Consider the following 27,128-nt stretch of genomic DNA (forward strand, 5'->3'; position numbering starts at 1 on the left):
AAAAAAAAAAAAAAAAAAAAGAAAACATAGGAGTGTCTTTGTAGTAGTTTTCTATGTCTTGCTAACAGAAATCACTGTAGTCAGTTCCTATTTTGGAATATGAGTTAGCCTTCCTGCAGCTATCTGTGAACATGCATTAATACTTTAAGCAGGAAAAAAAAAGAACTTGGAGCCCACTTTTTCGTGGCTGATCTGCACAACAGCATGTTGCAGCCAAAAAGGGTATGGTTCCTCGTCCTAATGATACTATGTATGGTGGTGTTTGAATCTGAAAAGATAGTTTCTCATTTATTCGGCATTATTCCTCATGCAGTTATAAAGAAGACGATGACTTTGAGACTGACTCAGATGACCTCATTGAAATGACTGGAGAAGGAGCTGATGAACAGCAGGATAATAGTGAAACTATTGAAAAGGTCTTAGATTCAAGGCTGGGAAAGAAAGGAGGTATGTGAAGACAACACTTCATTTTTGCCATAGGTGGCAACAGATGTTATGGCAGGGAGTCCAGATGTTTAAACAGGAATAGAATTAAGGATCATCATTGCCTCAGGCACAAGGAACAGCTTACTTTTTGCCAGATTTCTTAATGCCACCTGTGGCCAGGGACCCTTCCCCTTGGCCTTTGCTTTTAGCTCCTTGAGTTACTTCTTCTGCTTTTTCTGTTTCTGCTTGAATGCTTCACCTTCCTCGTCCATCTCCTTAGCCTGATCCTTGGGTTGCTTCAGGGGCTTCTTGACACCTTTGTGGCCAGACATGACACCTGCTGCCCCTTCCCTGCCATTGGAAGCTAACAAATTACTTTTTATATCTGCTCAGTAAGGCCCAAATTTTATGTATTGAGCTCTGAAGTGATGAGTTTCAGTCCATGCCCTTATTTGTTGTGAAATGTGGAAGCTTTTCTGACCCACAGAGAAACTGACCTGAGACTATAGGGCTGTGTCCCATATGTCTTTGAGATTTTAAAATTGAGCTGGTTAAAGATGTTTTAATATCTTAAAAACCAGTGATGCAGCAGAGATTCTTGATTATTAACATTAAGTAAATCTACCTTTAGTTACTTGTTTTTGAATCTCCTTGTGATAAGTGTCAAGTGGGTTAAATACATATTTGGACAGTAGTGAAGAATTTTTTATATCCAAATTGAGATATCTCACAACTCAGTTTTTTAAAGTAACCTTTCCATATAGCAAATATGAAAATAATACATAATTCATTTTTCTTTGTCTTTTTTTTCATCCAGCCTTACTTGAGGTTAAGAGAGTCAACAGGGAGTTTTGGGTGGATGAGTGATTGGGGAGATTTTAAATTCTCTTACCTTGTTCTTAATATTCCTGGAGAGAGAGCCAGATTTGTTTTCTGATTTAGTAGGGACCAAAACAAAAGGATATTGCTGTTCCATTTTTATTGTGTTTGGATACAGAGATTTCTTTGATTTCACCAGCAAATTTTGTAATGTTTTAAGTAGTAAAAATCGGGTTTGCATCATGAAAATATTTGAAATTGTTGAACATGTTCATTCTGTATTGTTTGTGAATTTCTGCTTATTTCGAGTCAAAGGTTTTGGTGCTTCATCCATAAAGAGACTTTTTAGACATTTGTGTATTTGGGAAGCTTTTCAATGTCTGGTTTAATATACTTTTTAAAATTTAACTGAATCCTTTTTCAGCCACTGGAGCTTCTACTACTGTATATGCAGTTGAAGCTAACGGAGACCCTAGTGGCGACTTTGACCCCGAAAAGGATGAAGGCGAAGTCCAGTACCTCATCAAGTGGAAGGGCTGGTCGTATATCCATAGCACGTGGGAGAGTGAAGAGTCCTTACAGCAGCAGAAAGTGAAGGGCCTAAAAAAACTAGAGAACTTCAAGAAGAAAGAGGATGAAATCAAGCAATGGTACATTATCCATCCTGGATAAAAGAAATACATTTGCAGCCTGGAGGAAGGGAAGGTTTTTAACTAGTCCATGGAGAACACAGCTATCTAGAATATCAAATTCTGCCTTTAGCATCTGAATGAACGTGGAGGCATCCACGATTACGTTTTATGAAACTGTGAGCTGAAGATAGTATATATTTTTGCGTGTAGCCACCAAGTCTGTAGAGTTTAATAATAACTAGCTTATGGAGCATTTTTCGGACATGATCTCATTAATCCTCACAGTAATCCTATGAGATTTGTACTGTTGAACAAAATGTTTTTTGTGGGAAGAGTGAGGTACAGAGCAACTTTGTGAGAGGGCCCAGGATTGGATTTCTGGCAGCCTGAGTCCAAGGCTAACGTACTTAAGCACCTTGTTATTTTCTGTGGTTGTCCTGGGGTAGCTTGGATGTCAGGAGTTAATATTCTAGAACTCTCTGGGTTATGATATACTTAAAACTAATCTTGGTTTTACACAGTTTACAGAAAGGATGTGACAGAGATGTTCTGAAACTGTGATAGCCTGTTGTTTGTAGTTTACTTACAGCTTTGAGCATGTTAGGTTGCATCTGAGACATACGTGGGGTCACAGCATACACACACCTAAACTGACAAAAAGAAGCATAAGTTCCCCCCAAAGACATATGTGTCAGTGTCATGTGATGAGGTTATTTTGTGTTAGGAATAGGGACAAATGGGTTCCAATTCTTGTTTTATTACTCTGCAAAATAGGCTACTTCAGTAAATCAGAAATTTTTTTCTTTGAGTCGAAAACAAAAATATGTATCCCTAAGATATGGGTAGTTTGTAAAGCGATTAGAATTTTAAAAATGCTTGAAAGCTATAGCAGTATTCAATTTCAGGTTGCTGGTGTTGTCGTTTTATAAGTATGAATAACTGGTTTTCTAAAAAAAGCCACATTTAATCACACCTAAAGCCCATACATATTTGAAAAAAGGCAGGTTTTCTTGTAAATCTGGAAGAGTTTTATTGTCCTTGTCTATTAAGATATATGAATTTATCACATGAATTCATCACCCAAAATAGTTTTTTTTGGGTTTCTTTATTAATGGGCCACATCAGAGAGAACAACTGGTGTGTCCTATAAGTCTAAGGTTTTTAGTGTTTTCTATAAGTCTTACCTGTTTTTCTTAAAATCTCTGGCCTAATTATTAGTAAAAGATTATTAAGGGACATATGAAAGTAAAGTTTCCTTTCCTACCTTGACTTTGCATTGATAGATGTATATGGATCCCCCAAATCTAATAAGTGTTTATTTTTTCTGTCTGTCTTCTGTCCAGGTTAGGGAAAGTTTCTCCTGAAGATGTGGAATATTTCAACTGCCAACAAGAGCTGGCCTCAGAGCTGAACAAACAGTATCAGATAGTAGAAAGAGTAATAGGTAAGTACATGGAAACTCATCTAAGCAGTGTTTGAGCTCCAGGAATAATAGAACTTTTTCTTTTGGGAGTAATGTATATATATTGAAAAAATGCGGGACTTCGCTGGTGGCACAGTGGTTAAGACTCTGCGCTCCCAGTGCAGGGGGCCCAGGTTCGATCCCTGATCAGGGAACTAGATCCCACATGCATGCCACAACTAAGGAGCCTGCCTGCCGCAACTAAGATCCAGTGCAACCAAATAAATAAATATTTTTAAAAAATGCCTTTTTGTAGGTATACTTTTGGAGAATAGACAGATGCCTAGATTTATTTTGAAGGAAAAGCTAACAGGCTTTGCCAGTAGATTTGGAGATGGGGGAAAAGAAAGAGGTGGCAAGGATGGTGCCAAGATTCTTGACCTGAGCAAACAGGAGACTAGAGGTACCATTTACTGAAATAGAAAGAATGGAAATCAAGAACTTATTTTGATATTTTTCAGTTTGATATACTTCTCAGTCATCTAAGTGGTAGTATTGTGAAGGCTGTAGCATATATGAGTCTGGAGTTTAGAGCTCAGTCCGGGCTGGAGATTTAAATTTGAGGATATAATCCGTATGTAGATAGTATTTAAAGCCTAAGGTTTAATGAGGTAATCAAGAATGTGTACGTGGTGAGAGTAGAAGTCGGAGGGCATTCTAGCTTTCGGAAGTCAGGAAGAGAAACCAGCACAGGAGAGTGAGAAAGGACAGCCAGTGAGATAGGGGGAGAGCCAGGAGAGGGAGGTGTGCTGGGAGCCAGGTGATTCACGCGGCTCGGGCAGGAGGAGGCGCTGCCAGTCAAAGAGGACTGGGACTTGATCCTTCAGCTTGGCAGCAGGCCTGGCCCTGGGGAGATGGACCCATGAGGTGGTGGGGCTACAGGCCTGATGGGGTGGCTTCAGGGGAGAGTGAGGGGACAGTATGAAGAAAGCTCCCCCGGGGAGCCTTGTTGTAAAGGGGGAACAGAGAGATGGGGTAAGTGCTAGATAGGCTGCTTTTTCTTTTCTTTTTTTAAGATGTGAGATAGAGTATGTCTGTACTCTTATTCATAGGACCTAAAATGTCACCGTTTTCTTGGTTATGGTGATAACTTACCCAGCTTTCCATTTATTTAGCTGTGAAGACGAGCAAATCTACACTGGGTCAAACAGATTTTCCAGGTAAGCAAGACAACTTGTTTATTAAATACTGTTTAGCATTTAAGAGCAGTTCATGTTTTGCAGAATATTTACAGCTTTGCCACATGGTGTTTCCTTGGTTATACATAAAACAGAATGTCACTCCTCTCCTTTAATTGACAGTTGCTGATCTGTAAATTTTTATATGTGAAATAGCTCACAGTCGGAAGCCGGCACCTTCCAACGAACCTGAATATCTATGCAAATGGATGGGACTGCCCTATTCAGAGTGCAGCTGGGAAGATGAAGCCTTGATTGGAAAGAAATTCCAGAGCTGCATCGACAGCTTCCATAGTCGGAACAACTCAAAAACCATCCCAACAAGAGAATGCAAGGTGTGGTGACTGCTGGCTTTTGAATTTTCAGGGGAAAGGTGTATTGCTACAAAGGGTTGGCCACATAGATAGATGTTGGGAAGAGAGAATACTACAAAAGTAAGTGATAATTCCTATTTTGAAGTGAAAGAAAATGACTTAACCTTGACATCAAAGGAAAGTAATTAAAACAAAAGGAGAGGATGAGTTGTATAATGGCTTTGCTGACTTCTTTAATCTTATTTACACAATTAGATATATCTAATATGGAGATATTGTAGAGAATACTGGAAAGAAATAAAGCACTTTAAAGAGGAGTGATGGGAAAGGGGAGTGTCTGAATTCTAGGTTATAAACTAAATATATAGGCTCTTTTATTTGCTAGATGGGTTGTACAGTTCCTTTTCTTTCATTGGAATTCATTCCCTGTGTAAATTGGTATGCTTGGGTCCTCAGTAATGTTTATGTAAGACATGGCCTCTCTCTGCAAGAGGTTGACATTCAAATTCACGGCACCAAACCTCTATCTGTGAAAAGCAGTGTGTAACTGAAGGTCAATGAGTGTGATAAAGACTATTCTAGAAGTAGGAGTCACTGAGCCACAGGGATCATTGAAGTGGCTTTAAAATGAGGAAATTGTGATGCTTGAAGTTCCCTGTCCTTGAAGAATTGACTGGAGCTGGTTAGACAGACAGAAGAGGGCCCAGGTTATTGGCCTCCCATGAAAGATATTAAGAGAAAGATGTTCTTATAGTCAGTAGGAGGACCACCGGACCTCAGGGTAGGAAGAGAGGGAGGTGATACTGGTGAGTCAAAGTGTGTATGTCTTGAATACCTTGGAGAGTATTTGGATTTTATTCTGTGGGTATTCATAAGCCTACCCTCCTGAGCAGAGCAGCAGGCAGGAAACAGTATTTCGTTTAGAAAGATTCATCTAACGGCCATGTGTTGGAGACCAGAGTAAGCAGTTGTTAAAGCCAGAAGCTTCCACCAGGAAGGTGTCGTAGAAGCCTACGGAGGGAGAATTAGTGTGAGGATGGGGGAAGTGGCAGCAGCTGGGGGGTCGGATGGGAGAAGCACTGTGGGGCAGACGTGGCAGAAGTGGACAGCCAGAGGCATCTGATTCCATTTACTGCCAGCTGCTCACAAAGGAGAGCTGCAATTAACAATAATTACCTTATCAAATACGTTATTAGGACGACACTTCTCATAATGGGGCACTATTCCAGAGAGTGCTAATCTTCAGAGAAATGCTCCCTGAAAAAAACACTATTGTGGCCAAATAACTTTGGGAAATATTCCTGAATGAGTTTCTCCTGTAAGTTCACAGCATACACAAGAATGTTGAAAAGTCATGAGCCGTGAAATTTATATAAGTTTTTAATCCATTGTTTCCCAGTGCTATTTAATGATGTTTGCAAACTTACTTCAGGAAAGGAGCAATGACTAAAAATTATTTTGGGATGCAATCTGGCTTTGGGACTGCAGACCACAATGCAAGAGCTCGTGGTGGGTTGGGTGTGGTTGGTGATTCAGATGTGAAATTTAAATTCTTATGCTTTGGTGTAGAGCACAGAAATCATGGCTAGCATTTTAACATAGGAACAGGAGGAAGGTTTTCTTCAAACCTGGGCTTTGTTAAATTTTGCATTTCAGGCCCTGAAGCAGAGACCACGATTTGTGGCTTTAAAGAAACAGCCGGCATATTTAGGAGGAGAGAATCTGGAGCTCCGAGATTATCAGCTAGAAGGTCTCAACTGGCTTGCTCATTCTTGGTGCAAGTAGGTAGAAAAATATGTTTGTTGTTTTCTCTACTGTTTCTGGCTTTTTAAAACTGTTAGGTATAAGGAATTACTTCCTTTTCTTGTACATTATAGAAATAAACAAATTATGTGATTGAAAGGAGCCACTTCTGGGAGTTTTTATGTATGTATAATTACCAGTTTAGTCTGAAGTAAAAAGTACTTTGTTATTTAGTTATTTGGGGGTTAATTTCTCACAGCCAGAGACCTATGTCTTACTATGTTATTTATGAGTATAAATAGCAAGGTAATTTGCCCATATCTTTAGTGGGGAAGGAGTTATTCTCAGAAGAAAGAAGAAAATGTCTTTTTTCCATTCAGTTGTCTTTCTGAGCCAGGAAAACCTTTAGTTTTACATAGTGGTGCTGAAGAGTGATGTGACCCCCACCCCCCCATTGCTGTACAGGCCATCCGTTGTAGAGGAAGTTCTCTGACAGTTGGGCTTGTGAAATTATCCTTTACTTTTTTGTAACAAGATCACCGTAGTCTTGGGAAAAAAAAAGAGAGATGAGACAACGAGGTTTCAAGGTACTTTGAGGCTGTACTCATAAATTTTATTCAACAAATTCAATTGCAAATTCAAGTAGTCCCTAATTACTATGTATTAGGGACCTAGGTAGGCCTGGAGAATTTTTTTTTAAGATTTTATTTATTATTTATTTATTTTTGGCTGTGTTGGGGCTTAGTTGCGGCACGTGGGATCTCTCTTGAGGCATGTGGGATCTTTCGTTGCGGCGTGCGGGCTCTTCGTTGTGGTGCGCAGGCTTCTCTCTAGTTGTGGCATGCGGGTTTTCCCTTCTCTAGTTGTGGCATGTGGGCTCTGTGGTTGTGGTGCTCGGGTTCCAGACCACGCGGGCTCTATAGTTTGCAGCATGCGGGCTCTAGTTGAGGTGCGTGAGCTCAGTAGTTGTGGCGTGCGCGGGTTGCCCCGAGGCATGTGGGATCTTAGTTCCCTGACCAGGGATGGAACCCACATCCCCTGCATTGTAAGGCAGATTCTTTACCACTGGACCACCAGGGAAGTCCCAGGCCTTGAGAATTTAATAGTGAATCAAGACAAGACAGGATTTCCCTGTCTTCATGGAACATACAGTGTGAGAAGTACCTTTAATGTATGTCTCCAGATTCCTTCCCCCACATGTAAACTCTTAATTTCTTCAGTGTTTTATGGCAAAGCAAGAATTCTTATTTCAGAATTAGACTACAGCCTGAAGACAAAAACATGCCAGCTTCTTTTCTCAATGCCGAAAAGATGGTTTTTAAGTTACAGAGGTGCATTTACAATGACTTTCCCAATTGAACCATGTACTACTCTTTGTCTTGTAAAAATTTATGTAATATTTAACGTTCAATATGAGAATCAGAGATCTTGAGGAGATTCAATTTCTGTGACTGAGAATGGAGGTCTGATGTTCTAAATTCCTTGAAAGTTATTTTTGTTTCAGAGAATAGTGAGACCTGATCTTCCTAAAGGACGGTTATAAGCTAGGTGGAGCCTTAAGGAGTTGTGTAACTAACCCTCTTTTTCTGTAGTTGAGGGCTCTTAGGAGCCCTTGTCCAAAGTCACACCATGTAGAGTCCTGAGCCAGCATTTTCTACTTTAAACTGACTAATTCAGAATCAGCTGAAAAGGGCCCAGGCAGCTACTAGGCCCTGGTCATGGGAACCTTGAGTTAAGTAACATGCTGTTTAGGTCTAGTTCCAGAAAAGCAGGCAAATCAATCCAAACTTCCTTTCATGTGTATAAATGGACAGTGGCAGTTTGCTAGGGAGAGGGAATGTTGGAGAAAATTAACCCTGTTTCCTCCCCAGTGGTGTGAAAAGGTGAGAGAAATATGAGGAAAATTACTCAAAGGAATCTCTTCTTGGTGAATTAAATGTCTTGTTTTTCTAATCGATTAAGTTGTCTTTAACTTGAATATTGGTTTTAGTTCTCTCCGGTCCACTGATTAAGCATGTATTATATATGTGTAAACCTCCCATGGCCTGATTTTCAAGAACTTTGTAATATTTTCAAACTTATGGCATACATGCAGTCCTGGTTTCCTGCCAAATGGGCTCTTTTCTATTTCTGGAACATACTTTCCTAACTCTGGCTATTTCTTTCAGTTTAAATTAATTTACTTAAAGGTTTTTTCTTAATATCTTTACAATCCTTTTCTATTAGGATCCTGTTGAAATCCTGCCTCCTGCCTGTCTCCTAGAGCCTTGTTTCTCAAAGTGTGGTCCAAGCCATATACCCATAGCACAATATCCAGAAGTACTTGTTAAACAATACAGATTCTTGAGCCCTTCCCCAGATACTCTGATTCAGTAGGTCTGGGGTGGGATTCAGAGATCTGATCTGAAGCCTACCCCTGCTGTAGAGTAGTGTATTTAAAACAAGCTCTGTGTACCTGCAGCATTTAGGTCTAGGGAGTAGTGTATGTAGCATTAAACAGCCCAGTGGCCTGCAGTGGAATGAGTGGGCACTTTGAAAAAAGGCACATGACTGTCAGCCTGTAGGGTTCATCAGCAGTGGGGATAGCCCATCTGCCCTTGCTTTCTGTACTAATGGAACCCAAGGTCATGTGCTTGCATACACCAATATAACAAAACCTGCCTTCTCTGTTACAGGGGATAGATGTAAAAGACCAAAATGCAAGATAAAGAACATATAGTTTGAATAGGCTCTTGTAGTAATCCAAACCTTGATTATACTTAGATTACTTGTTACTCGACTGTCTTATGTAGGAGAGTTAATTGCAGAGGAGAGGAAAGACATTAGAGGCTCACAACCCATGTCTTGCTTGGTGACACTGTGAAGCATTGATGCCTTTGCTGTTTGTGCACATACTGTTTTTTTGTGAACTAATGATCTTTTTGTTTTTATCTTTTTCTTTCTGCAGAAGTAACAGTGTAATCCTTGCTGATGAAATGGGCCTAGGAAAGACCATCCAGACCATATCATTCCTCTCCTACCTGTTCCACCAACACCAGCTGTATGGCCCCTTTCTTATAGTCGTCCCTTTATCCACCCTCACCTCATGGCAGAGGGAGTTTGAAATCTGGGCACCAGAGATTAACGTAGTGGTTTACATAGGTGACCTGATGAGCAGAAATACGGTGTGTAAACAAAAAGAATTGGGATAGAATCTGTGTTATAAATGTATTTTTGGAAATTGACCTAAAGCCATTATAGTCTTTAGTAAAATTGTGATTCTGACACGGTGCTATGCCCCTGATATTGGGAGATTGATGTATCCCAAAAATACAATTGAGATAGTCTTAAAAACATATGCTTACTTTGTAAAGAACAGCAACAGCAGTACATGAATGGGAATCTCTCTTAGTTGGATTGCAGTATTAAGTTTTTCTTTCCCCTGTACTTTCAAGACCACTTTATTTATAAAGGATTATCAGATAGAGTTAATGCCTTGTGGAATGTTAATATTATTTTTGCTATTTGAGCAGAGAGATATTACTGAAAATAATTGAGTTCTTAGAGTTTGTTTCCTAACCTTTTAAAATAGTGAGGTGGCATAACTTAACAAGAAAGGAATAAAAGGACAGAGCCATTTCAGAGCTGCAGAAAAGAGAATTTCCTGCCTGATATCAAAGTTAACTTGAGCATCAGGAATTTAGAACACATGGGCTTAAGTTTGTCTTTGTCTGGCAAATCTTTTTCTTGATAACAACTTTTTTTAAGGTACTTACTATGTGCCAGGCCCTGTGCTGGGTGCTTTATGTATATTACCTATAATCCTTATGATAATCTTCAAAGTAGATGATATTCTTTCCAATCTCCTGATGAAGAAATTGACTCAGAGAGTTTAACACTTGTCCGCAGGCCAGCTGGAATGTGGCAGAGCTGGGATTGGGACAAAGACACGTCTGGTCCCAGACCTTTGCTTTTTTACCACTGTGTGTATGTTGGAATAAACTGTTTCTAGGGGATTGCTTATAATAAGAGCAAGCCATCAGGAGTCCTCAACGTTTGAGAGAGATGTTACAACCATATATTACCATGCTAATGCAAATTCATTTTTATTAAATATTTTCATTAAAATTTTCTAACCTAAACTCTGGCAGACTTCATTGCTCTAATTTTGAGTTTCTAAGTCTGTAGTAGTTCTTAAGTTTGTTAATCCATTCGTTAACCATTAAAAAAGAAAAAAAGTTCTAGATTGTGCAGAATTGCTTCAAGCACTCACTACTGCATTGAAAGGTGAAGACAAAGAAAGTGAACTCTAAAAAACTGTGGAATCAGGGACATTTTCTTTTCTTTCCAGTACTCCTTTTCTTTGTTCTTCTTCCCACTTTGTGGTGAGTCCCTGCAGCTCTCCTTGACTTGTCCTCCAGTTCTTAACTTGACAACCAAGCTGTAGGAGCTCTTTCACGGGCCATTGTGCTTGCTGGGTGTCCAGTTAAATACATTATATTATACTTCAGTACGAATGTTAGTTTTTGTGTTCCTTTGCGTTGACGTGATTTTCATCCATATTAAATTGTATTTTCATCCTGTAAGCCTCCCTTTCCTTTTTCTTGGGGGCCACATCTTTCTGCTGTATGATTAATGAAATTTCTGACCAAGCCAGAGGTTGGAATTTGTTTTATTTACTAATAAAAGTATGCCCTACCCAAAGAATGATCAAATTGTATTTCCTTAAGAAAGTTCTCATTCTGGGAGATCCCTAGATAAGTTCAAGTTACCAGGGTTTTAATTGCTGATGAAATGCATTTTTGTGGTCAAATATATTGGGGGTGGAGGGGGGCACAGGGAGGTGACAATTTATTTGAATTCTGGCAATAAAGTTTTCGCTGCTCCACGATAGATCTTTTAATTCTAACTCATATTGCTCTATACTTTGGTTGCTTAGGTCAGTTTAGAATGTATAAGGTATTCATCAAATTCTAACCAGATTTAATTTTTATTTGGTATATTTATTGCATCTGTCATAAGACTTGCTGGTGATATAGAAAGGTAAAGGTAGAAATTATATCTTAATGATTGTTTTCTCTTATAGATACGAGAATATGAATGGATTCACTGTCAGACCAAAAGGCTGAAGTTCAATGCACTTATAACAACATATGAGATCCTCTTAAAAGATAAGGTGTGTAATTGGTAACCAAAAGGCTAAATTTTGGAGTGTGACTTGTCCAAATGATGGGGTCTTTGCCTCCCCCTTGCCATGTTACCTTTCTTTTCGTATTTAAAAAAAGCAAACAAATGAACAAACAAAAAAATCCATGAAGAATATTAAGGTTATTAAAAAATAAACAGAACCTTACAGTTGAAGGGGACCTTGGGTCACCTAAGCCAATTGAATTAAATAGGTGAAAGGGTATTGAGGCCAGTACCTTACTGGAGATTCTAGTGAGTCATTGGAAGCTGGTCTTGAGTGCCCTCTCAGGTACTTCCCATCTTATTATTAAGCATTTCTCCAGAACAGATGTTGTGTAAGGGTCTCTAAGGAGGAGGACAGAAAAATGAAGCTCTTAAAATTATCTCCTTCCCACAGTTACTAAGAAATGTATGTGCCAGCTGATCCCAGTGGTGATAATAAGCATAAACAAGTTCAATATGGTGGCTCTTGGTGTTTCTGTGCTTCAAGGTTGGGGTGGAGAATAGGCAGAGAAGAATCTTGATTAAGGAGAGACTGCAAAATCATGTATTTTTTGTTTTTGTGTTGTTTTTGCCCAGCATACCAGTTTTTGTGTTTTTACTTTGAGGCATGCAGCAAAACCTGGCCTAGAAGACCCCCCTATAGCTTTTAGAGGATGACCTGCTCTTTTGAGTAGACACCAATCTGTTAACTAACAGAATAAACAGGAGTCCTGATATACTTTAAGTCAGTGAAGAATGTTTCTATGTATACCTTCGTGATGGTATTTGTACAGAGATAATTAACACTTGAAAGTACTTTTGGGTTCTCTTCTGACCTGGTGGCTCGTTCTGTTTTGTTTTTACTTTAGACTGTGCTGGGCAGTATTAACTGGGCCTTTCTGGGAGTGGACGAAGCCCATCGGTTGAAGAATGATGACTCTTTATTGTATAAAACTCTGATTGATTTCAAGTCCAACCATAGGCTCCTGATTACGGGAACCCCTCTTCAGAATTCCCTCAAAGAGCTCTGGTCCTTGCTGCACTTTATTATGCCGGAGAAGTAAGCTCCTTCCTATGTGTTTCAAAAGATGCTAGAATGTCTGAAATGCCAATGCTCTTTAACTTTTTTAGTAAACCTTAGGGAAAACAGATGGCATGGTTTGGGGAAAGCAAAGCATTGAAGCAGCAACAAAAGTAGTAAAATGTTTCATAACAAATGATAGAAAGCTCAGAAATCAGTTTGTTAAGAAAGAAAGCATACTGTCTACCAAACATTTGAATCATTTAATGCTTTGGGGGAAATAATTGATAAATAGGAAACATCACACCTTCTCCCTGTTGTTATAAGGTGATCAATATAATTGAAAATATACAAGGTACACAATCTGACAAGTATTAAAAAATATCTTAAATCTACCCTTTTGATAACAATAGCACTGGGTTTAGGTCTTATTAATTAAAATCTAACTTAGTAAAGAATTGTGGAATGTCTACTGAAAAGATTTTTGTGGGAAAGATGGTATGCACGTTTCATAAAACTTAAAATTATCCATTGGTGTTCAATGATACTTGAAATGAAATCTAAATTCTTTACCCTGATTTGGAATACTGTACTTAGTCTGACGTATCTCATACCACTTTCTCCATTACTAATTGTGCTCCAGCCATTCTGGCCATCTTTCTGTTCCTTTAACATGCCAAGCATTGCTATTCTTTTTGTCTGGAATGTTCTTTCTCCTCCTTATCTTCATATGGCCAGTCACTTATTAACATCTTTGCCTCAGCTTATATGACCTTTTAGAGGTCTTCTCAGACCACTGAACCTCAAGTTCCTTATCAGACATGCTTATCATCCATACCCCGTTTTATTTTCTATATGGTACCTCTCTCTTTTTCACTTATTTCCTCATTCATACCATGTCATTAATTAAATTATGCATTCAGAAGTAGCAGAGATCTTATTTACTTTATTCATCCGTGCTCCACATTGCCTAGAATGTACCTGGCATGCAGTAAACAGTTAAATTGAGAGTTGTCAAATTGACAGGTAAATGCTCCACAGTTGTTTTTTTTTTTTTAATTTAGAAAAGACTTGAGTGCCTACTGTATGCCATAAACTGAACAAGGCATTTTGGATGGCCTAAGGAACAGTAGAGAAATGGTCTCTTTCTCCATGTGTTACCTTTTTTTAAAAATAGCCTATTGGGATATAATTTACATACCATAAAATGTACCATTGTAAATTAATATTTTTTTCGTAAATTTATAGAATTGTGCAACCATCACCGTTATCTACTTTTAGAATATTTTCCTCACTGAAAAAAGTTCCCTCTCATCTGTTTGTAGTTAATCTCTGCCTCAACTTCTAGCCGTAAGCAATCACGAATCAGCTTTAATCTCTAGAGATTTACCTTTTCTAGAAATTTCATCCAAATTGAATCCTAATAAGTAGTCTTTTGATTTTGGCTGCTTTTATTTAGCATAATAATTTTGAGATTCTCCCATGTTATTAGAGTTTATTAGGAGTTATTTTCTTATTATGGAGTGATATTCCATTGTATGCACATCCAGTCACCAGTTGATGGATGTTTAGATTGCTTCAGTTTTGGGTTATTTTGTCTTTGTGTGGACGTATGACTAGATCTATAGGAGTGAAATTGCCAGGTTGTTCAGAAAGTGTATATTTAACTTAAGAAACTACCGGCTGTTTTCCAAAGAGACTGTACCATTTTATATCCTCAGCATAAATGTTTGAATTTTCTAGTTTGTCTGTATTATCACCAATACTTGGTGTATTGTCAGTCTTTTGGATTCTAGCTCTTCTGGTGGATGTGTAGTGGTATCTCATTGTGTTCTGACTTGCATTTGTATAATGACTAATAATGTTGCACATCTTTTCCTGTGTTCATTAGCCATTTGTATATCTTTGGTGAAATAATCTGTTCAAATCTTTTACCCATTTTTCAATTGGAATTTTTGTCTTCTGAGTTGAAGAGGTTTTTATTTTTTTTTTAAGTAGTCTGTATTGAAGTGCTTTATATTAGACTCAGATCTTCTCTAAGTAAAGGCTGTAATACTTCATTTCTCCAATGCAGGTGGATGCCTTTTATCTTTTGCCTTATTGTACTGGCTAGAACCTCCATGTTGAGTAGAATTGGTGGGAGTAGGATGTTACAGAATTTTTGTTAGGTACCCATTATAAGGTTGAGGAAGTTTTCTTGTAATTCCTAGTGAGTGATGGATTGAGTGTTGGATTTTGTCATGTGCTGTTCTTCTTTACCTGTTGAGGTGACCATGTGGTTTTTGCTCTTTATTCTACCAATATGGTATGTAACATTAGTTCCTTTTTAGATTAAGCCAACCTTTTATTCCTGGGATAAATCCGAGTTGGTCAGAATGTTTAAGATTTATGTTACTTGTTTTTAAAATATTTGATTAGGATTCATCAGTGTTGCCTTGTGAGCTTTAGCTTCTATTTGTGGGAAAATTCTTAATGACTATTTCTGTTCCTAGTTATAGGTCTATTCAGGTTTTCTATTGCATCTTGACTTAGTTTTGTTAATTTGTGTCTTTCTGACAATTTGTTTATTTCATCTAAGTTGTCTAATTTGTTGGCATAAAGCTGTAGTATTTCCTCATAATCCTTTTAATTTTTGAAGGGTCAATACTGATCTAAATAATTTTTTGATTATGGCAATTTTGTGTCTCGTCTCTTGGTCTTTTTAGGTAAAGCTTTTAACAATTTTGGGAATGTTTTCAAAGAAACTAGCTTTGGACGTTATTTTGTTTTTTTCTCTATTTTAGAATTTCATTTATTTCTACTCTCATTTTTATTATTGCCTTCCTTTGTTTTTCATTTAATTTTCTTGTTTTCTTAAGATGGAAGCTTAGATTATTGATTTAAGTCTTTCTTCCTTTTTGCAATATAGGTACTTAAAGGTATAGGTTCCCCCACTGTCCTGCTTTAGCTGCATCCCATAAATGTTGATATCTTGTGTTTTTGTTTTCATTCAATTTCACCTATTTTTGAATATCTCTTTTGATTTTTTCTTTCATGCATGGCAGTTTTTTTTTTGAGAAGTATGTTATTTAATTTCCAAATATTTAATTATTTCCCAAATGATCTGTAGTTAACTTTTATCTTAGAGAATATGCTTTAAATGAATTGTTACTTGTTATATGGTCTAGTATGTTTTCTGTCTTGGAGAATATATTCCATGTGTACTTGAAAAGAATAATGTTTATTCTGCTTTTGTTGGGTAGAATTCTATAAGTGTCCATTAAGTCAACTTGGTTAATAGTCTTCCTTCTGTATCTTTGCTGACTTCATGTCTAGTTGTTCTATCAGTAATTGAGAGTGAAGTATTTTAATATTTAACTACAGTTGTTGAATGACCTACTTCTTTCAGTTCTGTCAGTTTGGGGGTTCTGTTGTTAGGTATGTGCACATTTGTATTTGTTACATATTCCTGATTTATTGACCTTTTTTTCATTATAAAATGTTCCTCTTTATCTTTAGTAATATTTCCTGTTCCTTAGGTCTATTTTGATTTTCTTATAGCTCCTCAGCTCTCTTCTGGTATCTGTTTGCATGGAATACTATTTTCCATTGTTTTACTTTGAACCTGTTTATTTGGGTCTAAAATGTGTCTCTTATAGACAGCATACAGTTGGATCTTCCTTTTTTCTCTAGTTAGACAATCTCTGCCTTTTGGTTGGAGTATTTAGTTCATTCACACTTAATGTAATTATTGATATGGTTGGATTTATGTCTGCTATTTTCCCTCTGTATGTCATATTTCTTTGTTTCTTTCTTACCACCTTCTTTTGTTTCAACAAGTAGTTTTTAGTTTTCCATTTAGATTTTTCTGTTAGTTGATTTTTTAAAGTTTTATTTTGTAGTGGTTGCTCTAAGGTTTTTAGTATATACATCTTATCACAATTTTCTTAAAATTGATACTGATTTAATTTTGGTAAAATATAGGAACTTTTCTGCATCATAGTTCCATTTTCACCTCCTTCCTTGTGTTGTAAACCTAGGGCGTCCGAGCTTCAGTAGTTGTGGCTTGCAGGCTCTAGAGTGCAGGCTCAGTAGTTGTGGCACATGGGCTTAGTTGCTCTGAGGCATGTGGGATCTTCCTGGACCAGGGATCGAACCCATGTCCCCTGCCTTGGAAGGCGGATTCTTAACCACTGTACCACCAGGGAAGTCCCTTCACCTTTATTTATTTATTTATTTATTATTATTATTTTTTTTGCTGTACACGGGCCTCTCACGTGTGTTGTGGCCTCTCCTGTGGCGGAGCACAGGCTCCAGACGTGCAGGCTCAGCGGCCATGGCTCACGGGCCCAGCCGCTCCGCGGCATGTGGGATCCTCCAGGACCGGGGCACGAACCCGCGTCCCCTGCATTGGCAGGCAGACTCTCAACCACTGCGCCACCACGGAAGCCCCCTTCACCTTTATTTTTGAAGGGTAGTTTAAGACTCTTCAGAAGATGGATAGAGAAACTTGACCACTCTGATTATGCATATGCTCACTATAGCTGTTAGTAGAACAGGCCTAGATTGTTTCCTTTTTTGCAGGTATCCTCACTATAGTATGCTTCTGAGAGAGGAGGCCCCTCTGCACCCCTGCTCCCTATGCCTTCCCTTAGAACAGGGTTTCTCAACCTTAGCACTATTGACATTTTGGGCTGGATAATTCTTTTTTACAGTGGGGGCTCTCCTTTGCATTATATGATGTTTGACAGCATCCTTGTCCACTACCCACTACATGCCAGGAATGACTCAGTTGGGACAACCAAAAATGTCTTGCAGCATTGCCAAGTGTGCCCCAGAGGGGCAAAATTACCACCAGTTGAGAAGCACTACGTGAGCGGGTTCCTCAGGTCTTCCCACATTGCTCATTCTGTCATCCTCCACCCTCCCCACCCTGTCTCACTGCTAATCTTTTGCCTGTCCTGTTGCCTGCTCACCTGGATCCTCTGTTCCTTCCATAGAGCTCTGTTAAGTCAACAGTAATCACCTTTCTGAGGAGGGAGGCAGTTGCCCCCTTCTCTTTTTGAACATTGTATCCATTCTGTAATGAATACCCTGTCCATCATGTATTAGCAGAAGCCCATGTTTTTATAAAGTGTGCTTTTCAAAGGTTATATGTGCTGTAAAACAGATAATGTATAAAATTTAGAGACAGTGGGGGTATCAATTATTAGTTATTAATCTTTGTTTTCTGAAATGGATGAGAATTTTCATGTATATTACTTTATAGTTTTTATATTGTTTTCTTATATCTAATTTTTGATACACTCTATACGTTTAGCCTCAGATTGTAATAAGAATATGCTATCGTAGAGAGATGATGAAAATGTGTCTCATATCACACGGTTAAAAAGTGGGTGGGCTGAGTTCAGTTTCTGGTCTTCTGTGACCGAGGCCAATGTCCTTTAAACTTCAAATTCCAGGAGAAATACTGCATCCTTCATAGCACCATTGAGATGAAGTAAAAGCATTCTACATAGTAGGGATCTTGAGGCACTGTGGGAACATATGTGCTTGATATTTAGAAAAAGAAATGTGATGCCTAATTTCCTCCAATGAATGATTAGCTAAGATTTGCCCTTCTGTACTTGGCTACTGAAGTGGATGGTAGGGATTTTGGCTCCTAAATGGCCATAATTAATTTTTTGTTGCTGTTAAGCACCTGTGGCATTCCACCCAGCATGGGCTACGTTTTGGAAAGAGAGGAACTTTGAATTACTTTTTCCATTAGAGATGATCCTTCAGATAGTGTCTGCCGTTTTCCATATGGCCAGTTGGATTACTTATTGAAGGATGGATTGGGGTTAGAGATGCACTGTGTGTGTGTGTGTGTGTGTGTAAGAGAGGCTTTTCTCTTTGCAAACTTTGTTTTTAAAACATTATTATTTTCAAACATTTTTAAAAAAACATTATTTTTCACAAAGATGCGTGTATAAGAAGGAAACCCATTAGTTAAGGAGTGGAGATTTTCCTTTATTTCTGCCTGAGCTTACTGTGTGGATGACAAATCCTGTGAAGTATTTTCCCCACCCTTAGTGGTAGTTGCTGAGGTTCATGATGGCTCTATACAACCATTTGTTCCTTTTAAGGAAATGATCTACTGAAGAATTGTTATTGTACAGAAGAGAATTAGGTTTGCTCAGGTAACTTCTGGACTCTCCCCTCCTCAACTGTGATAGGCCATTGTTCTCAACATCCAAAAGTTAGTCGTCTTTTTAACCAACTACAGTGCTGTTTCCTTTGTGCAGAGTCAGTCTGAGCACCTTTCCTGCATGGCGGCTCTGGCCAGGAGCCTACCCTTACTGTATGTTATTAGTACCCTTATTATAGGTATATATCAGTGAGCCACTTTGTTTTGTATGTAGTATTTTGCAAAGCATGGAGCTTGGTATTAAAGATAGAGCTATGACTACATCAAAGAGTTCAGCTTATAAAGATAATCATGTGCAAATATGTACTTCATGCCCACCCTACAAAATAACTCGGTTTGATAATTTTCAGAGATCTTACCTCTTAGTGTTGAAATCTTTTTTACTTTTGCTTCTGCTGTCCAGGCCAGTCTGTGAATTTTTTTGCACTTTTCCTTTCACATATTTATCTCATGACTTCTAGTATAACATTCTCACTGCTTTGATTTAATTTTTTTCTTTGTTATTCCTCAGTAGAGTGAGCTTCTATTTTTCTAAAATCCCAAGGTCTGGAAAATTTAAATAATCAAAATTGTTTCTACTTTGGTGAGAGACATGTTAAATACAGAAGTTGATTAACAGGGAAATAACTAAAATAATGACTCTCTAGGCTGTGGTGTGGTATCATTATAAGTTCACCACGATGACCATATACCTTTTATATATGTGGTGTTATAAATTGACAGTTGTCTATTGCAGGGAACATCAAACTTTTTCTTAAAGGACCTGGCAGTAAACATTTTCAGCTTGTAGGCATTATGGTCTCTGTCACAGCTACTCATCTAGTGTATAGACAGAAAGCAACCACAGGTAGTTCATAAACAATTCAATGTGTATATAAAGAAATAGTATCTCATATTAACTCCTTTAATGTCGTAAGAGTACACTAAGTGGGTGAAAATATTTGTTCCCTAAAACAGTAGGGGAAGTAAGTCTTGTAAAAATAAAAGTTTATTATTTAAGTTTTTAGACTAGTAAAGTTTTAATTAATTATAATATGTGTTACATAAATTAAAACATTCTCTTGAAATTATCTCCCAGTTCTTCAGAAAATGGCCTGATATATAGTGATGGTCCCTCATTTCCAGTTGCCTCATACATTTTGTGTGTGAGATGGTATTAAGGTAGCTTAGTTTACATTGTTCCTTTTAATCCTCTTATCAGTTTTAACTCCTCATTTTATTTTATGTTCTTAGAGTATCTTCATAGCAGTGTGGCAAAATACAGTTTACTTTAGTTTTGTTGAGCTAGAAGCATTAATTATGTTTTTAGATCTCTACCCCAAAAGATCGTTTTGTCTGCTTCTCCGAACATGGTTGTTTCAGGCATTACCAGCTGTCACTAGGGCTGATACTGATGCCCCTAGTGCCTGATGAAATGCTTGGCCATTCAGGAGTTCAGAAATGACAATGGCAGCAGACTCTCTTGACATCCTTTAGCCCGGTGACAGTGTTGGCATTTGCTGTCTTTGACTTTCTGTCTTATCAGAGAGCGTATTACATAGCTCTTGGTAATGTCGAGTCACTGAGTTTATTATTCTGGGACTTCACTGGCCTCAGCAGAGCTGGGCCTCCTGGTGTCAGAAAGCAGACCATGGGGCAGCGCCTCACCCACTGGGCTTCAGTCTGCACATAAAACTAAACGACTTCTTCCAAGTGCTTTGCTGGCTTTCTAGTAGCAAGTCAGAGCATATTTTCCTAAGCCTCATGAAATAAATTTCTTTCAATTTTTATTTTTGAAAGAAATTTGATCATAATGTCCCATACTGGATTTCTGCCACAAATCCTTTAGTGAACCAAAGATGGTTAAATTAAGATTTAAACAGGAGAAACTATCTGTAGAGTTCAGGCAAAATTATTACGGGTGATAACATTTTAAAATTCATTAATAAATTTTGTGTCCCCAAGTTCTGTTAGTATTAAGTTGTATCACTTATATTGCTCTTCTTGTCTGGGGGCTGTCACTTGTTTCCTGTCACTATCCATTAACTTTTTAATCCATGAGCAGTGAGGATTACTGATGGAAGCTGTATAACTTTTACCTCTGACTAGTGATAGCTGTAATATCACCACTAATTATTCTTTGACCTCTGAATTTTGTTTTCCCAGTAAATTGCAGCTTATTAAAAGATACCTTATGATTAATTTTTCTGCCTAACATTTTATCACAGTAACTTACTGTGTTACTTACATACTACTTGCGTGATATACTGAAATATTTTGTGAACTCTAGATCCAGTCTCAGAATTGGAAACCTGCTGTTATCTAGTGTAGACTGATGGAATTAATTCAGTTGGTTTTCCCTTGCCTTTTTGTTTTCCCCTCTCTTGTATTCAAGAGCTAGTGACTGATAAAATTTATTTTTCCTTATAGGGAAGACTCCTTTTTTTTTAACAGATTTTTTTTCCTATTTGGTTCCTTAAAAAAGAAATTTTAGTTGGAAAAATGCTTTTTTTTCTTCTTTGTAATTAAGTAACACTATACTATGTCATCTCTAGGTTTGAGTTCTGGGAAGATTTTGAGGAAGACCATGGGAAAGGGAGAGAGAATGGCTATCAGAGTCTTCATAAGGTGCTAGAGCCTTTCCTTCTCCGGAGAGTGAAAAAAGATGTGGAGAAATCCCTTCCTGCCAAAGTGGAACAGATTCTCAGGGTGGAGATGTCAGCCCTTCAGAAACAGTATTACAAGTAAGTTATTGGCTGGGTTAAGCCTGAGTGGGATTAAGATCAGTACCAGGGGTACTTCCCTGGTGGTGCAATGGTTAAGAATCCGCCTGCCAATGCAGAGGACACAGGTTCGATCTCTGGTCCGGGAAGATCCCACATGCTGTGAAGCAACTAACCCTGCGAGCCACAACTACTGAAGCCTGTGCGCCCTAGAGCCCGTGCTCCACAACAAGAGAAGCCACCGCAATGAGAAACCCATGCACCACAGTGAGGAGTAGCCCCCACTCGCCACAACTAGAGAAAGACCAAATGCAGCAGTGAAGACCCAGCGCAGCCAAAAATAAATAAATAAAATAAATACATTTTTTGTTTTAAAAAAGAGCTCAGTGCCAGGGGGCTCCCCTGGTGGCGCAGTGGTTAAAAATCTGCCTGCCAATGCAGGGAACATGGGTTCAAGCCCTGGTCTAGGAAGATCCCACATGCAACGGAGCAACTAAGCCCGTGCGCCACAACTACTAAGCCTGTGCTCTAGAGCCTGCAAGCCACAACTACTCAGCCCACGTGCCACAACTACTGAAGCCCGCACGCCCAGAGCCTGTGCTCCGCAGCAAGAGAAGCCACTGCAATGAGAAGCCCGCTTACTGCAACGAGTATCCCCTGCTCGCCGCAACTAGAGAAAGCCTGCGCGCAGCAACAAAGACCCAACGCAGCCAAAAATAAATAATAATAAATAAAAAAATAAATTTCAATGAATGAATAAATAAATAATATAATATAATGTAATATATGTTATTGAATATTTTAAAGGTGATTATTGTAATGGGGTAAGAACAGAGCAGGATAAGGGGGGTTGGGAGTATGGGGCAAATGACCAGTTTTATTTATTTATTTATTTTGCGCCACCAGGGAAGCCCCCAGTTTTAATTTTAAGTGGGGCGTTGAGAGCAGGTTTCCGAGAGGAGGTGACATCTGTACCAGGAAGATGAGATATATAACCGACAAATAAACTGCCTTTTCCAGTGAAGCCTCAAGACAGATTTAAGTAGCAATTTATTTGTGGTCAGAAAGAGGAAGATTTACTGTTCTTTCTTTTTTAGGTGAGAATTTACACAGTACTTTTCATTATCTTAGTGGTCTGAAATATATGTTCTTAGGCTTATCCCCCTACTAATAAACAGGCATGTTTTACTCACTCATATATTTCTTCTCTGCCATTCATTCAGTCATTTGCTTCAAGTTCTGCAACATGCCAGGCATTTTGCTAGATACTGTAAATATGAACATGAATGGAATGTGTTCCTGCCAGAAGCCTGTTGTTTAGTAGAGAAGACAGACTAGAGACAAATAATACAAAGTGTTGTTTATAACTGAGGCATATGCAGGGGAGTGTGGAAGTTCAGAATGAAAAGCACTCACGTCTGTACCAAAGGGTGAAGACTCTCTTCTTCTAGCACTCCAAGTGGCATGGGCAGGTTATGGACTTGGTTTAGGTTATAATATGTTAAAGGTAAAATGGTGGGTTTGAGACAGAGGGTGGTATATAAGGTACTTGTCACGGGCTTTCAGTTTTGATGATTTAAAGTTGGATCTGGAATGATTGGAAATAATTGTATTGCCATGAAAATTACAGTCTTTTAAAGTTAGAGGTCTTGTAATCTTTCTAATGATACTCCTTGCTTTTTTTTTTTTTTTTAACATCGTTACTGGAGTATAATTGCTTTATAATGTTGTGTTAGTTGCTGCTGTATAACAAAGTGAATCAGCTGTATGTATACATACATCCCCATATCCCCTCCCTCTTGCGTCTCCCTCCCACCCTCCCTATCCCACCACTCTAGGTGGTCACAAAGCACTGAGCTGATCTCCCTGTGCTATGCGGCTGCTGCCCCATAGCTATCTATTTTACATTTGGTGGTGTATGTATGTCCAAGTCACTCTCTCACTTTGTCCCAGCTTACCCTTCCCCCTTCCCATGTCCTGAAGTCCATTCTCTACGTCTGCGTCTTTAGTCCTGTCTTACCCCTAGGTTCTTCATGACATTTTTTTTTTCTTAAATTCCATATATATGTGTTAGCATACAGTATTTGTCTTTCTTTTTCTGACTTCACTCTGTATGACAGACTCTAGGTCTATCCACCTCATTACAAATAGCTCAATTTCGTTTCTTTTTATGGCTGAGTAATATTCCACTGTATATATGTGCCACATCTTCTTTATCCATTCATCCGATAATGGACACCATCTCCAGGCTATTGTATATAGAGCTGCAATGAACATTTTGGTACATGACTTTTTGAATTACGGTTTTCTCAGGGTATATGCCCAGTAGTGGGATTGCTGGGGCATATGGTAGTTCTATTAGTAGTTTTTTAAGGAACCTGCATACTGTTCTCCATAGTGGCTGTACCAATTCACATTCCCACCAGCAGTGCAAGAGTGTTCCCTTTTCTCCACACCCTCTCCAGCATTTATTGTTTCTAGATTTTTTGATGATGGCCATTCTGACTGGTGTGAGATGATATCTCATTGTAGTTTTGATTTGCATTTCTCTAATGATTAATGATGTTGAGCATTCTTTCATGTGTTTGTTGGCAGTCTGTATATCTTCTTTGGAGAAATGTCTATTTAGGTCTTCTGCCCATTTTTGGATTGGGTTGTTTATTTTTTTGTTATTGAGCTGCATGAGCTGCCTGTAAATTTTAGAGATTAATCCTTTGTCAGTTGATTCATTTGCAAATATTTTCTCCCATTCTGAGGGCTGTCTTTTGGTCTTGTTTATGGTTTCCTTTGCTGTGCAAAAGCTTTGAAGTTTCATTAGGTCCCATTTGTTTATTTTTGTTTTTATCTCCATTACTCTAGGAGATGGGTCAAGAAGGATCTTGCTGTGATTTATGTCATAGAGTGTTCTGCCTATGTTTTCCTCTAAGAGTTTGATAGTTTCTGGCCTTACATTTAGGTCTTTAATCCATTTTGAGCTTATTTTTGTGTATGGTGTTAGGGAGTGATCTAATCTCATACTTTTACATGTACCTATCCAATTTTCCCAGCACCACTTATTGAAGAGGCTGTCCTTTCTCCACTGTATATTCCTGCCACCTTTATCAAAGATAAGGTGACCATATGTGCATGGGTTTATCTCTGGGCTTTCTATCCTATTCCATTGATCTATCTTTCTGTTTTTGTGCCAGTACCATACTGTCTTGATTACTGTAGCTTTGTAGTATAGTCTGAAGTCAGGGAGCCTGATTCCTCCAGCTCCGTTTTTCGTTCCCAAGATTGCTTTGGCTCTTCGGGGTCTTTTGTGTTTCCATACAAATTGTGAAATTTTTTGTTCTAATTCTGTGAAAAATGCCAGTGGTAGTTTGAAAGGGATTGCATTGAATCTGTAGATTGCTCTGGGTAATAGAGTCATTTTCACAATGCTGATTCTTCCAATCCAAGAACATGGTATATCTCTCTGTCTATTTGTATCATCTTTAATTTCTTTCATCAGTGTCTTATAATTTTCTGCATACAGGTCTTTTGTCTCCTTAATTTTGTATCCTGCTGCTTTAATTAATTTAATTTTGTATCCTGCTGCTTTACTAAATTCATTGATTAGCTCTAGTAGTTTTCTGGTGGCATCTTTAGGATTCTCTATGTATAGTGTCATGTCATCTGCAAACAGTGACAGCTTTACTTCTTCTTTTCCGATTTGGATTCCTTTTATTTCCTTTTCTTCTCTGATTGCTGTGGCTAAAACTTCCAAAACTCTGTTGAATAAGCGTGGTGAGAGTGGGCAGCCTTGTCTTGTTCCTGATCTTAGTGGAAATGCTTTCAGTTTTTCACCATTGAGGACAATGTTGGCTGTGGGTTTGTCATATATGGTCTTTATTATGTTGAGGAAAGTTCCCTCTGTGCCTACTTTCTGCAGGGTTTTTATCATAACTGGGTGTTGAATTTTGTCGAAAGCTTTCTCTGCATCTATTGAGATGATCATATGGTTTTTCTCCTTCAATTTGTTAATATGGTTTATCACATTGATTGATTTGCCTATATTGAAGAATCCTTGCATTCCTGGAATAAACCCCACTTGATCATGGTGTATGATCCTTTTAATGTGCTGTTGGATTCTGTTTGCTAGTATTTTGTTGAGGATTTTTGCATCTGTGTTCATCAGTGATATTGGCCTGTAGTTTTCTTCCTTTGTGACATCCTTGTCTGGTTTTGGTATCAGGGTGATGGTCGCCTCGTAGAATGAATTTGGGAGTATCCCTGCCTCTGCTATATTTTGGAAGAGTTTGAGAAGGATAGGTGTTAGCTCTTCTCTAAATGTTTGATAGAATTCGCCTGTGAAGCCATCTGGTCCTGGACTTTTGTTTGTTGGAAGATTTTTAATCACAGTTTCAATTTCAGTGCTTGTGATTGGTCTGTTCATATTTTCTGTTTCTTCCTGATTCAGTCTTGGTAGTTTGTGCATTTCTAAGATTTTGTCCATTTCTTCCAGATTGTCCATTTTATTGGCATAGAGTTGCTTGTAGTAATCCCTCATGATTTTTTGTATTTCTGCAGTGTCAGTTGTTACTTCTCCTTTTTCATTTCTAATTCCATTGATTTGAGTCTTCTCCCTTTTTTTCTTGATGAGTCTGGCTAATGGTTTATCAATTTTATCTTCTCAAAGAACCACCTTTTAGTTTTATTGATCTTTGCTATCGTTTTCTTTTCTTGTTCATTTATTTCTGATCTGATTTTTATGATTTCTTTCCTTTTGTTAACTTTTTTTTTTTTCTTCTTTCTCTAATTGCTTTAGGTGCAGGGTTAGGTTGTTTATTCAAGATGTTTCCTGTTTCTTCAGGTAGGATTGTATTGCTATAAACTTCCCTCTTAGAACTGCTTTTGCTGCATCCCATAGGTTTTGGGTGGTCGTGTCTCCATTGTCATTTGTTTCTAGGTATTTTTTGATTTCCTCTTTGATTTCTTCAGTGATCATTTTGTTATTAAGTAGTGTATTGTTTAGCCTCCATGTGTTTGTATTTTTTACAGATCTTTTCCTGTAATTTATGTCTAGTCTCATAGTGTTGTGGTTGGAAAAGATACTTGATGCAATTTCAATTTTCTTAAATTTACCAAGGCTTGATTTGTGACCCAAGATATGATCTAACCTGGAGAATGTTCCATGAGCACTTGAGAAAAATGTGTATTCTGTTGTGTTTGGATGGAATGTTCTCTAAATATCAATTAAGTCCGTCTTGTTTAATGTATCATTTAAAGCTTGTGTTTCCTTATTTATTTTCATTTTGGATGATCTGTCCATTGGTGAAAGTGGGGTGTTAAAGTCCCCTACTATGAATGTGTTACTGTTGATTTCCCCTCTTATGGCTGTTAGTATTTGCTTTATGTATTGAGGTGCTCCTATGTTGGGTGCATAAATATTTACAATTGTTATATCTTCTTCTTGGATCGATCTCTCTATCATTATGTAGTCTTCTTCTTTGTGTTTTCTAATAGTCTTTATTTTAAAGTCTGTTTTGTCTG

General features: G+C 38.1%; 1 protein-coding gene across 1 annotated transcript in view; it reads left to right on the forward strand.

The window, feature by feature from the left end:
- The window catches only part of CHD2 (chromodomain helicase DNA binding protein 2), a 123,389-nt gene that overhangs the window by 34,804 nt on the left and 61,457 nt on the right, over positions 1-27,128 (forward strand). The window contains exons 8-17 of the mRNA XM_007447938.1: positions 314-447; positions 1,670-1,895; positions 3,221-3,321; positions 4,455-4,499; positions 4,674-4,852; positions 6,488-6,612; positions 9,522-9,738; positions 11,640-11,729; positions 12,592-12,782; positions 21,447-21,635. Of these exons, the coding sequence (XP_007448000.1) occupies positions 314-447; positions 1,670-1,895; positions 3,221-3,321; positions 4,455-4,499; positions 4,674-4,852; positions 6,488-6,612; positions 9,522-9,738; positions 11,640-11,729; positions 12,592-12,782; positions 21,447-21,635 (1,497 nt within the window). The remainder of the gene's footprint in view (positions 1-313; positions 448-1,669; positions 1,896-3,220; positions 3,322-4,454; positions 4,500-4,673; positions 4,853-6,487; positions 6,613-9,521; positions 9,739-11,639; positions 11,730-12,591; positions 12,783-21,446; positions 21,636-27,128) is intronic.

Source organism: Lipotes vexillifer, unplaced genomic scaffold (assembly GCF_000442215.2).
Source record: "Lipotes vexillifer unplaced genomic scaffold, Lipotes_vexillifer_v1.1 scaffold1503, whole genome shotgun sequence".
In the NCBI taxonomy this organism is placed as follows: domain Eukaryota; kingdom Metazoa; phylum Chordata; class Mammalia; order Artiodactyla; family Lipotidae; genus Lipotes; species Lipotes vexillifer.